This window comes from Lissotriton helveticus, chromosome 7 (assembly GCF_964261635.1).
Source record: "Lissotriton helveticus chromosome 7, aLisHel1.1, whole genome shotgun sequence".
Classification (NCBI taxonomy): domain Eukaryota; kingdom Metazoa; phylum Chordata; class Amphibia; order Caudata; family Salamandridae; genus Lissotriton; species Lissotriton helveticus.
In genome coordinates this window covers 658693727-658707444 of record NC_136068.1, presented here as the reverse complement: position 1 = coordinate 658707444, position 13718 = coordinate 658693727, and the positions used below count along the sequence as shown (strand labels likewise).

The 13718-nt window shown below is 44.4% G+C and overlaps 1 protein-coding gene across 1 annotated transcript in view; it reads right to left on the bottom strand.

The window, feature by feature from the left end:
• Positions 1 to 12430, bottom strand: part of LOC144768933 (uncharacterized) — a 367458-nt gene extending 355028 nt beyond the window's left edge. The window contains exons 1-2 of the mRNA XM_078652940.1: positions 12322 to 12430; positions 8256 to 8473 (exon numbers count right to left, since the gene is read on the bottom strand). Coding sequence (XP_078509066.1) covers positions 8256 to 8473; positions 12322 to 12370 — 267 coding nt within the window. The 5' untranslated portion in view covers positions 12371 to 12430. The remainder of the gene's footprint in view (positions 1 to 8255; positions 8474 to 12321) is intronic.
• Positions 12431 to 13718: the final 1288 nt, after the last annotated feature.

The following is a 13718-nucleotide window of genomic DNA, read 5'->3' as shown; positions in this document are numbered from 1 at the left end:
AGGAGCAAAGAGAACCAGTTTAAAACGGGCCCAGTTAGCCCCATCTGATGTTCCAGGAGGTCAATTACGTGATCGTGTTTGACAGTATCAAATGCTTACGAGAGGTCAGGAAGGATCAATAGGCACGCTTCATTGTCATCCAGCATTCTAAGCGTGTCATCCACAATGTGTGTTAGCGCTGACTCCATACTGTGACCTGGGCAAAAACCAGATTGGCATTGGTCCAGGCGCTGGAAGTGGTCGATGTGATGACAGAGTTGGGCAATCACACATTTCTCCAGGAGTTTTGCTAAGGTGGGGATGTTGTTGATTGGGTGAAAGTTAAGTAGGTCCGAGGGATTAGCATTTGGTTTCTTTATGATCGGGGTAACTTGACCTTATTTAAGGCAATCAGGAATAGCACCTAACATCATCCAGAGTGTCAGTAAGTATGATCTCACTTATGGGAACAGTTTGGATGGCAAAGGGTTGTTGCAGTGATTGGAAGGTTTCAACGTCAACAACATTTTGCGTATAGTGGGTTCATCCAAGGTTTGGAACAGACTCCAAGATACATTGTTTTTTGGGAGGAAGGGCTGTGAAGGGTCAGTGTTAGTCAACTTTGAAGGGTGAAAAGTGTTCAGAGGACAACTCGGGAGTAGATCATGGGTCAAGCTTAATTCCCTCTCAATCTTAGTAGACTTATCAGTAAAGAAAACAGCAAATTCTTCCCAGTTCAGGAGTGTTACTTGACCCTGAGAGGAGAGGTTAGGATTATTGTTAGCCTGGGATTTGATGAGTTCAAACAGTTTTTGGACCTTTTTTTGCTTGATCTAGTCGAGTTCTGAAGAATGTGGCCTTTGAGCATCTGATGCGTTTATTATATGTGCATCGTAAGGATCTCAAGTGACAGAGATGTTCAAGGGAGGGATGCGATCACCATTTCCTTTCTGCAAATCTTAGATTTCTTTTTTCAGCATTAAGACTATCATTGAGCCACGGTTTGGAGCACTTGGAGGACACTGGTTTAAGCTGAAGTGGTGCTTCTGAGTCAAGTACATTAAGCATTGGGTGGTGATAGTGGGACATCTGGTCATGGACATCCAACATGTTCAAAGGGGGTGGCAAGATGATATCACAGAGTGCCATAAGGTCTTGCGAGTGGATGGTCCTTAAACATATTTTTAACTTTTTTGGGTTCTTAGGTTGGGATCTGCTTGCTCTTAATGATTCAAGGACGAGGAAGGTGATGCATTACAGGTCTGTCCAGTCACATGGAAGGATCGACTCCAGGAGGAGAGAATTGGGCTCACCAATGACCAGATCTAGCGTGGCTCCTTTGTTATGTGTAGGGCTGTCACATAATTGGGTATGGTTAAGGTCAAGTAGGAAGAATTTGAGGCAGTTGACAATCACTTACTTCATTCATATCATTCCAGTAGAGATTGAAGTCTACTAGGAAATTCTGAGTGCCCTGGAAATCCACGTTAGATGAAATAATATCCATGATCTGTTCTGTGAAGGGAAGGTTATGGCGAGGGGGGTGGTATAACGCATGCAATTTGCATGTGTGATTGCTGCCCCCAGTCACTTTGAGGAACTGAAATTTGGATTAGGCCCTGTAAGTAAATGGAAGACACACAGTACCATTTGGAAATTAGCGTGATGTACCTATTCTGTTCAGTATAGGAGTCTGTGCATAAGTGGGTCTTACATATATACATAATTCAGTGTTGTTACTCACTCAATATGAATTTCTGTCTTCTGACGGGTATTATAACCTAACTCGACCAGCGCCATTTTGTGGCCTAGCTTGCTTGTAGCATTAGCCGAATCTAAACCATTAGGGTAGGTAGAAGTCGTTCTCTCAAGAAATAGTATGACAACTGTAACAAACTGCTGCTCCTGCATGTTAGGCCTGTCAAGGTAATGGTGGGGGGAGGCCGGATAAGCACATTCCAGGAGGTGCTGTGCGAACCCTCCTGAGACAGGCAGAAGGGAGTTACCCTCATCGACCTTGCTATAATGAGCTAAGCTACACTGAAGCTTCTTTGTATGCCATATATGGTCGCAGCAACCTGTACCAACTTGTATTTTTCCTTCTTAGGTAACGGTTTCAAAATGTACCAGTATATATGTGATCTCTTGATAATGTGCCAGCAGTATTCTCAGCGGACCTCGAGGGGTTAGGTCGCGAGAAGCTCCTCTGGCAGAGTTGTTGTATAATAAATGATTGTACTTTCCTTCACAGCCAACTGACTGGTTATTGGTAATTGGTATTGGGGGCTATCAGTAAGTATAGCCCTATATGGTAATATTTATTTTTCGGTACTTCAAATTCGATGCATAGATATTCACAAGACTGCAGGAGGTCAGCATGAATGACTTTCACTGTTAGATTATTACGATGTAGGCATGCAATGACTTCCCCTTGACCACTAGTTATATCCAACCTAATGATATTAAAGTTGGGAGGCATTGAAAGGTCCAGGATATGAGCGGCTGAGTCATTTAGCCAAGTTTCCGTCCACATTAAAAAGTCAAGATCTTGGACAAGGATGAGATCGGCAATATCTGCAGGGTGTTTAACAGCTGATCCGCAGTTTAGGAGCGCCCATTTGAGACTAACGGGGATGTCAGTTGATGTGGTAGCGTGGTGGTTACTATTGTGAGGTTGTTCATGTGTAAAGTTCATGTATTTGGCTTAGGTTCCCTGAAGGAATCAGTGGGGATTGATTCAATTAGATGTGAGTTAGAAGGGGTGGAAGGAAGTGGCTGATCATAAGACAGAAGTAGAGATTAAATATCACTCTCCGACAGGGAGGATTTACATCTGGAGGGGCGAGAGGAGTTATTAGGGTGCGGAGCGGAAGCCCAACTATAGGATGTGGTTCGCCTAGGGTAGGGGGGTATGGCACCAGGTACAACCGCAGTAAGGGTGCGAGCGTAGTTTTGTCAAAAAGGGAGCGGCTTAATCTGTAATCAATTGATAGATCCTCAGTGATGTGTGATAGGCTACGAATATAAGCCTTAAATTGTTGAAGGCAGAGTGCAATCTTGTTAAATCGGTCTTCCAATAAGGTTTGTATATGGAGATGTGAGGCTAGGTCCCGGGGACCCAGCGGCTGAGGATAGTTAGTGGACAAAGGCACAATAAGGGCCGGTGGCGAGTGAGTAGGTCCTGAGTCAAGGAATTCTGGGAAATGGAACTGCGTGCTTGGGGGGATGAGTGGGATAGGGGAGAAGGGGACAAACAACAGATGACCCTTACCAGCCGGTTTGGCCAGGACGAGATTGCGGGTAGAGCTGGGGGACAGGATCATGGGTAGAATCTGTCCAGCATTGTGAGCAGCAGAACTAGGGGAGTTAGGGAAGTTAGCGCCAGCTAACCTTGTGGGGGGGGGGCATGTTTGTTGTAATTTGGCAGCAATTAAGTTAGCATTAGTGGAAGCAATCCTGCATTTAGAGACTATCTTGTCCGTTTCATGGAATCCATTTTGTATTTCTGTCAGCCATTTTGTTTGCCATGTGCTACCATTTGCTTGCCATGTGCTCTGTCCTTTCTTTCTGTTAACTGCTCTTGAAATCTGCCTAGAAACTGACTATATTTGGCATCTTCCACCTTCGCACATGCTCAGTTGAGCTTGCTGCTGTTCTTGCAGTAATCCCCAGTCTGTAACTGTCAGGATGTGTTCACCAGAATTAGCAACTGTTAGCTACTCCCACTTGTTGACTGTGCATTTTCTGTATGACCTTATATGTACCTAAAACCAGCATTTTGTACTTGTACCGCCTTCATTTGATCCCCTGTGTGGGTATAAAAGGACCAAGCTCCTTCCATTCAGTGTGCTACTTCATACACTACAGAAGGGTGTTGTGTGAATGTAGTTCCACCTCATGAGGTTTAATAAACTCTATATTTTCTATTCTAGTTTATGTGCCAACTTCTTCCTATTGGTCTGAGGACTCTGTGCAGAGAAGGGCGAATCACTTGCACCGGTACGCCTTGCTGAGGCTCACCCCCACATGCAGATTCTCGTGATGGCTGTGCATTCGCGGCTCATTAGCAGCGGGCAGTGCGTTGGACTTGTTATTCAGAATAGAGATAGCTAGAGGAGGGCCTATCGGAACAGATGTCAGGTTGGCAGCTAGTTGAGAACAGGTGGGAGATATAATTTGTACAGTATGGGGAACCCTAGCATTCACAACATGCAGTGTTGTAGAATTGTCATCCTGAAAAGAGGAAGCTAGAGTGAGGCCAGTCAGAACAGATGTCAGGGTGGCCAAAGGTGGTGAAGAGGCGGGAGATAGAATTTGCACAGTATGGGGAACCCTAGCGTTCACAACATGCAGTGTGGAGGCATCAATGAGTTGGTTCTATCATCAGAATGCCTACCAGAAATGAATTCCAGCTGGTTCCCACTCTGTGCTAGCAATGATATAGCTTCCATGTGTGTATGTAGGTAAGATAAGAAATGAAAACTATGCTCCTGTATATTGTTATCCAGGTTGCATCTTGTTCCTGTATTTCCAAGGTAAACAGGCATTGATTGTCATTGTCACGTGAACTGCATTTTTGTTAAGTTGCAATAGCCCCAGAGAACTTGTCTGACTGCCTTGAAGACAACACACTACATTCCCTTCAAGGCCATTCATTTCAGCCTACAGCACATATAGACAAACAGTAGGAAGGTTTCCATGGGGCCCTAATGCACCCCTCATCCTCTGGCTTTGTCGTAAGAATTGAGAGGCCCCTGCCATTAATTGGGGTGGGTCTAACCCATCAAATCTAAAGGCCCAGGTTCAACTGCACAACCTGCACTATTGATATCCACTCACCTGTGGACAAGGGTATTCACCATAGAACATCTCTTCCTACTTCTCTTATTAAATAACTATTTCACATAGCCACTACTTAACTTTGTAAAGAATACAAGGTCTGATTCACAAAGTTAAACTTACACTCTTGCATATGTTTAAGTTTGTTTCAAATTCCCCAAACTGTATTTTAGTCACACGTTTATGTGTGCAGAGACTCCCCATTCGGAGTGGAGAACACCTCACATAAAAAAGATATGACATAACTATCTTTTTATGTGCTGAGTTCTCTGCCCTGACTGTGGAGCCCTACCACGTGTAAAATTATGAACAAAGTGCATTTTTGTGAACTTCAAATAAGCGTTACCTTTTTGAATCAGGGACAAGTTATATAAACCCTTACATACTACAGTCTATAAATACATTACATCTAAAGCAAAAACAGGAAGCAACTGTGGACCAAAAGCTGTGATGAGGAAGCCAAGTGGGAAGCAGCAAAGCCCTTGAAGAAGGCTCTCATAGTAAAACAGATGCAAATGGCTCAAAAGAAAACTGTCATTAACATTGTGCTGATGATTTATTAAAGAAGAACACACAAGGTATCCGTATGACATCCATGGTTTCAGCTGTGAGGAAACTGATGTGTGGGAAGGGTAGTGGGAATCACTAATTTCGGCCAGTGTGCTTGCATCTGTGTCCTGTGCACATGAGATATTTCTCTGCAATAGGGAACATCATGCAGGCGCAGGAATACAGAATATAAATCAATGTTTTACCCCCTAACAGTTTGTATACCAAGCAAAAATCTGCATATATTTGCCAACTGTGGGGCAGGTGGTATATAGGTGCAGTAGCTTTGGGGAAATATCTGGGTCAGTGGTGGCAGGTGGGTGGCTGGATGGGAGAATGGAGAGCAGGATATGAGTCATCTTGGGGGAGATTTGTCTGCACTGCCCAACCTGTCCTGCCTTCAAATCGGAGCCTTGTCGGCATGAGGTTTCTGTTTGCAGCACTCGGCTGTTCCTGCAGACTGGGAAGGGTGGCATAGGCACAGCATGCAGGGTGTAGATAGTGTTGTGTCAGCCGTGGGCTCTGCCACTGCACGTGACTGTTTCCAGCTTGTTTCAGGAAGTGGGCTCATGGGAGGGAAGACATTGTTGATCCCTGGGCTTTGGCAGTACCTGGGAATGTTGCTGCAGGGGATGGAGGGTGGGGTGCGGGGATCTCTGAGAGAAAGGAGCATGGGTGTTGATGCATCAAAATGCCAGGGACAGCAGAAGTTACACCACACACCCTTTGCTCTTAATGAAATCACAGGAAGTGACATTATATGACCCTTGACCCTGATTATTTCCAGGAAGGCATGCCATGTGATGCTAACATCACAACACATGACATTGTGGAAGTGCCATTATAAGCGGATTATTAGTTTAACAGAATAACAAAGATAAATGTCTATTTTAGATACCACCTATATTCATGGTGCTGATGGCTTGATCTAGCTTTGAAAGTCCTGGGGCGTGATACTTGCCCTACCTTAGAGCGGGCGAGGAAAGTGAGTAATGCAGACCGTTTCCAGCAGGTTTCTCCCTCTGAGAACATTTTGAAAAGTATACGGGAATCCAAGCTTTTTAAAGAACAATTTCCACATAGGTTTGCTTACATGCCGTAGGTGCAGAAAGAGCCCACACAAAATATTCAAATTCTTTCATGGTGGGCAAATCCAAAATATGGTATGGGTGTCCTCTGTAAGTAAAAAATTACCTCCATTGTGCCCAGGCCAGCATTTTGTCATAGATGCCCCATATTCAATGAGTGCCCCCTTATATCAAAAATAACATAAAATATGCCAGTGCTAAAATTATATAATGTATGCCGTCCATACACCATAGATAACCCTTATGTAAAACATGTCCGCAATATGTCAGAACCAGATTTTGTCACCCTTCCATATGTCAGGTTGCCCCCCATGATGCCAAAAGTTCCCTCAGTGTGCTAGTACCAGCATTATGCAACTCATGTACATATGCCAAGCATTTTCTCAAGTATGCTAGTACTTTTCAATGGATGCCCTATGTGCCATTAATTATTTCTAGTACACGCAATCTTGCCATTGGTGCCCTTTATACCAAGAATTACCCGAAAGTGTGCCAGTGGAAGCATTTTGTCCTGGGTGTCACAAAGTAACACAATGTTACGCTTCTTTGCGTTATTTCGCACCAAGAGGGCATTGGAATAGGTTTGACACAAACCCTCATCTATAAACATACAGGAACTTGCACCAAAAACGTATTGCTCCTTGAGGCAGGTTTAACAAGGAGAAATATTTTCATGTCGCCCCGTTTCTCCAACTTTGCATGTGTGCTACACTGTACAGCATACACACAAAGTGTGACAAGCCTTACAGCATAGTTTTGTGCTGGAAGGGACACCTTTCAGTATAAAACCTATGTTTCAGAGAACACACACTCATGCACTTTGGCACAAGGGTTCTGTGTGATGGAGAGTAAAAAGGCACCATATCTTAATAGATAGGGCACCATTTTTCTCTCACCCTTTGACACAAGGCAACGAGCAACTCTGGTGCAGAGCTGCCTTTTGTCAAAGAATAGTAAATCTGGGCCTCAGTCTCACCTAATCTAACTTTACCTGTCAATGACTTTCACTCATTTTCACTCCCACTCACATGCTTACACATACACAGGCACTCTCACACACACTCTCTCCCTTAAGAATACTCTCACTCGCAAGCACTCACGCAACATACATTTAAAACCATTTTGCACTTCCCACAGCTACCACCAAGGGTCCAAAATCTGCACCATTTTTTTTATTAAACTAATAGTGAATAATAGAATATTATTAACTAATAATGGGCAGAAAATAAGGAATGTAAGAATTCTTGCCACTGACTTTGTCATGTCTGAGGCCAGGGGTCACAAAGACAGTGCCAGGAGTCGCAAGTGGCAAGCCATGAGTCGCAGCTCCTACACATGGTGACCCCTAAACGACATCTATTGAGAGGAGGCAGGAGGGAGCATGACTAGCTCCGTACTGTTGCAGTAGATGTGTGGACTTTTTTTGCTATTATTAGCAGGCAGAGACCTGCCACGTCTCTCTTCTCCAGGTGTCTCCGGTCTTATTTTTAACTCACTCTGAGTTTGCAAATCGAGGATTACTTAGTCCCGTATTTGTGGCCCCAGTAATTTCTCAGTCCAACCCACTAGAATACTCATACGGCCCAGAGCAGTGTAGCCCCCCCCCCCCAAGTATATTCCTCCAGTGCACCAGTTGTGAAGGATAGTCAGGTACTTATCCCCACACCCATCCCCAAACACTTGCAGAAATACTGCAGGTTGGCAAAAAAGTATTAAATATGTATTTTCCAAAAATGTAGGTCATCCGTTAAAAAGTAGAAGAATGTTCGTAAAATAAAATTTAAATTTAAACATTCTTACCATATTTCTCAGACATTTAATGAGGTCACCGAGGAGGCCATCGAGGAGGCCACCGAGGAGGACATTGAGGGGGCCACCGTCACCGAGGAGGCTATCGACATCGCCACCACTGAGGAGCTTATTGAGAAGTTCACCAACGGCACCGACGAGGCCACCGACGAGGTCACCGCCACCGCCACTGCCACCAAGTAGACCATCAGCTGGCAGAGAAGACACATCTAGAATAGCAGAGATGAAAGACATAATTAGCGCATTCACAAACAGAAATCCGTTTTAAAAATAACAATGAAGAATGTGTTTCCTTCTGTGGTTTCTTCTTTCTCACCTGTAATTACCACGTCTTATTTGAGATGCCAAAATGACTCAAATGTTCAAATGTATCAGGAGTGAGAATGTGTTTTACATTTGGGGTCTGTGTTGAAGGGGTGTGTCTTCGTCATAAGTGGCTGCTCCGTGGGGCTGCTGTACATGGGTCTGGTTGTTCGATGGATGGATGGGTTTTTATATAGCGCAATATCACCGCCAGGTCTCAAAGCGCTTTGCATTGGGAACCAATCCTGGTTTTTCCCTGTGAGATAGCCCCTACTGGGCACCCCCAAGGTGAAAGCCAGGGATCCCGCCGCGGGGGGCCGTTGTGGAGATTAAGCAAGCTATTGCCCAGAGTTGCAGAGTGTGAACCTGTGATTCAAGTAGGCACCGAAGCGAGAATTATCGAGTCCGTGGACATTTTGGGCTCAAGACCCTGCCGAGCCGGGAATTGAACCCTGGTCCCGGGCTGACCTCTGCTTCCAGGTCTGCCTCCTCTAACCAGTGAGCCACACTTGGGGCCTGAAGACGTGTCCGTCCACCTTGCATGTAAGGCTTCTAAAGCGTGGCCAACGCATGAAAGGTTTTAGGAAGATTTTAGGGCAGGGATTACGAAGGTGGGGGTACAGTTGTATTTGTCACATTGGGCACCGCCATTCCATGTAAGATTATTTTTAATGTAAAGGGGTCTTGAAATTATAATCTGCATTTCACTAAATTTGCTGTTTATTATGCAGCCCACACCATTGGATGATTTAAAAATAATCAAAAATGGAGCATTAAAATGATTAATACTTAGATGGGGCAACTCACAATTGCGTAAAAACAGATAATGTACCATGGGAGAATAAATTAGGAAAACTATCAGGCTTGTCATTTTAGTCGTACTCACGGCTCTTTGGGCGATTGGATTTGTCCTTGAGGCGACGGGCGAGAAAGGCGCCACCTGCTGGGGCTGCTTTGCTTGAGTTATTAATGATAAAGGTGAGGAGAAGGAGGTGGAGCCTTGGCAAAGAAGTGTCCCGAAGTTCTCCAATAGGAGAGCGACAGTACACAGTTATCATTGAAGGACATGCCTCAAGGAAGGTCAAACATACTCGGATCAATGAAATACCTATAGTAGTAATTACATGCCCTGGCACCCCAAACCAAACATGGTGTGTGATGCGTCCCCGAAATGTATAGCACATCCTACATAGGCTAAGGACTAGGGGGCAGGTTTACAATAACTGGCGCATCCCCAGGGATGCGCCAGTTATTGTGCACCGCAGCTCCGCCACCCATGGTGCGCCGCATTTACAATGCGGCGCACCATGGGGCAAAAACGGCAAAGGTGGTGCCGTAAAGGTGGTGCATTGCTGGAGTTGCCTCACAAGAGCGGTGCAGCTCCAGCAAGGCTCGGGGGTGCCCTGTCTGTCCAATGCTGCGTCAAGCCTTATGCCTGCTTCAAGCAGGCGCAGGGTTTTGACGCAGCATTGGCCTAAAAGTGCCTGAGTGAAATCTTGTAGATTTGACTCAGCCACTTTTAGGAGGCGTTCCTGCGCAGGAACGTCCCCCCCTGCGCCGGAACGCCTCCTTATGGCGCAGGGCTTTACAACGTGACGCATCTCCCAGATGCGTCACGTTGTAAATACCCCGTACCATAGTGCATCTTTTGCGCCACCGCTGCGTCACAAAAGTGACGCAACGGTGGCATAAAAGAGGTGCAAGGGGCATGTAAATCTGCCCCGGAGTTTTCCTGTTTATGTTACCTTGTGCTTGACGCTGATATATTGGCATTTGCTCTTCAACTCTAGCCGCCTAATATACTTTAACCACACCTAAGGAAGTTGTAACGAAAATGTTTTCTGTTTTTTACTATGAAGACCCCGCATCAACTATCTTAAGGCTGTCGAAAGAAGATGAAATTACAATCTATCTACGTGTTTATATGGGAGCAATCACATTTGCTCGTTGTGTCTTTTTATCAGTCAATGACAGCTCCCGCTTAATAATGTAACTGGTTGCACGTTCTGCCATATGATTCGCCTTTTTGTCTTCTAATATTTGACTTCCCATTCAAGGCAAACCTACTGTTACTAATTTGCATATTCACTTGTACACCATTACATTTTGCATCAGGCCCCATACGTGTCCTCTCCAGCACTTTTACCATCTGTAAAGGTACCTCAAAAAACTCTTCCTATCGGCTCAACCAGTACCTCATTTTTGGCCTCCATGAGAACCTGGGATGTAGCTACCGAGACACCTCCTCTACAGCAAACCCTCTGAGCTATTCACTGGCTTTTATTTTAAACCTGTTTAGCTGGCCTCAAACATATTTTTGGTGACTGCAAGGAATAGACTGCCAACATGCATCGTGATTTTTATTTGCTTGGACTTGTGGGAAGCCATCTTGCTTAAATGTTTGCTTATGTGTTAAATGAAGCGTATTGTATGTTGTCATGGCGACTCTTGAGTACAATCGGTTTGCTGGAAAGTCCTGAAGCAATCAATGTATTTGTGGATCATAAAAAGACTAATCGTGTAAGTGTGTACTGGCAAACGCCTAAATGAGTGATAGAGAAGTAATGAATCCAGAGTGTATTTTGAAAGTAGATAGATTTAGAATACTATCATCAATTTTGTTGACCAAATTGTTAAAAAAAAAACACTTGAGAATGTTCAGCAAACGTATGCAGTAAAAGAGGGTTTAATTGACAATGCACTTTCACAATCCCCATCCTAACCTCACACCCTCCTGCCACACTCCCCTCTCAGTTGTGATGCTGTAAAGTCCAGAGGGTGTGGAGCATTAAACCCGAAAACTCCAACATGAATAGAAACATATAAGACAAGAAACTAAAGAACTTCCTATTTACTTTTAAAAATAAAGCCATCAAGCAAACATGGTAAATCTTTATATGTTTGTTGGGAAAAACTAAAGAAAGAAGGATTGAATGTATTGATCACAATGAATAGGAATATACGAATCAGTGGCTTAATATGAAACGAAGGAGAAGTAAAAGTAAATCCTAGATGACTCGATGTAATCATCACACTGTATCTACCGGAATAACCCCCCGTGTGAGGTATTGAAAGCTGCTGCTACAACACGGGACACCAGTTCCTCACAGAGTCTAACTTTAAGGCGAAAAGCGCCTGTGTCAGTACAAGTTGCTTCAACGCTCTTGTAGCACTAATACTCTGTGTGTCACAGACGTGACATTTAGTGGCTGGAGGCTATAAGGAAAGTAATGTGTACAAGAAAACTTTAAACAAAACGTGTGTAATTAGGTTAAGCAGGAGGACCGGCTGGCCTTCCAGAAATGGAGACTTTCCCTCAGGAGCGGCCTCAGCACATGAGACCTACAACCTTGTCTCGTGCCCAGAGCAGAGCTATAGTAGCCGCCCCAGACAAAAGGTGCCTCAAATAGTGTCTGTAAGAGTGTGATGTGAATCTAAGGCTTCAAATGATGAGAATGGAATGGTACTATGGTCCTTCTTGTAATACTCGGTTTACTTCCAACAGTGAGTCGATTCTAAGCTGAAGTTGGACCCCTGCAGTTGGTATTCAGCTATAGTGGTGCGTAGACTGCTGCAAGCAGACATTGTATATATTATTCGAACTGGGGGCTTCCTATGACTCACGCTTTCACAGATATTATTGAGTCCTGGAGGTGCGCTGAAGACTTTTATAGGGGTTGTTATTTATTAAAAAGCAGGTCCATTCAAAACCCCATTCTCTCACCCACTCCCTGAGCATAGAAAGGACTCTTACCACGGGTGCAGCTGACTGCCACCAGCAGGAAAGCGAGAGCGATCTTCATGGTGAGAGGTGGCTGGGGCTCGAGATGCAATGTGAGTGCACAAGGTTCAATCTCAGGGTGACTTTGTCAGCCCAGAGCTCCTATCTTTATACTGGAAGCGACCAGTCAGTCTCCTCCCAGCAGATCTGATGTCAGGTCACGTGACAATTGGACCAGTTTGATTCTTGGCCGTGGGATCAATCAATGTTGACTCAACAGGTGACGGTTTCCTTCCACCTTCAATCTCCTGTTCCATCCAAAGGGAGGAGCTAAAAACTGTAATTGGCAGCTCTCTGTTTTTGTTTTAAAGAACAGGACACGTAAGCCTAGGCAGACATTTATATTTACATTAACAAACGATCTCCTTTGCATGTTGTTTAATTTTCTTTATATCATCATTTTAGTGGGAAGGATGCATAGCCATGGTTAACAGGGCTAAACACTGTCAGTGATTGCAAAGTGTTTGCATTTTATGAAGTGCAGAGCCCTGGGATTTGCAATCTAAATGCAGATCTTCAAAAGAGGAGGCAGTGCAGCCAGTGAAGGCCAGACTTGGCCAAACTAAATCCACAAATACATATTTAGGCGTCAGTTCCTAGAATGGTGTAAGTAAGCCCTCATGCAAACGGATTTTCAATCACCTTCAGGAGCCAAGTAAAAACCATTCTAATTGTTGAGTTTCTCTCTCGAATATTTCCCAGTAAAGTAAACCTACTAGTGGTTTTTGCACTCTTTGGGAAGTTGTGTGGTTAGGTTGGTTCATTCCCTTCCACCCTATGTGCTGCAAATCTCTAAATTGCCCTTGCCGGATATTTAACGTCTTCTCCTTTGCCTTTTTGTTTGCACTCCATGCCAAAGTTTAAAATTCTAGAAAGCAATATTGGAAAAGAGAGAGAAAGAGAGACGGAAAGAGGAGGATGAGTTACGGGGGGCGTTCCTTCCCCTCCAATGTGCTGTTCTCCTATAGACCCGGCTTTAGGATCTGCCACAGAAGATTAAGCTTACCTTCTAGTCTTGGCTTTAGAGGGAAGGAGCCTTTTCACTGGACTTTTAGCTTGATATTACAACTATCGAAGCGGGAACTCTAAACAAAGTTTTAATATTCCAAAATTAACAGTGTCATGTCTTTTAACTTCTTGGCAGTGCAGAATACTAAGGGGCAGATTTATGAAGGCCTTGCGCCGCCGGTGCGTCACTTTTTCCCATGTTAAAAATGACGCACCGGCGGCGCAAGGCCTTCATAAATCTGCCCCTAAGTCTGCGACTATAGGGAAGGTGTGACGCGCAAGGACAAGTGTATCACTTTTTTCCTGTGCTTTAGCTAACAGCTCTATTACCCAGTCTTGGAAAAGGCAATACATATTCTTTG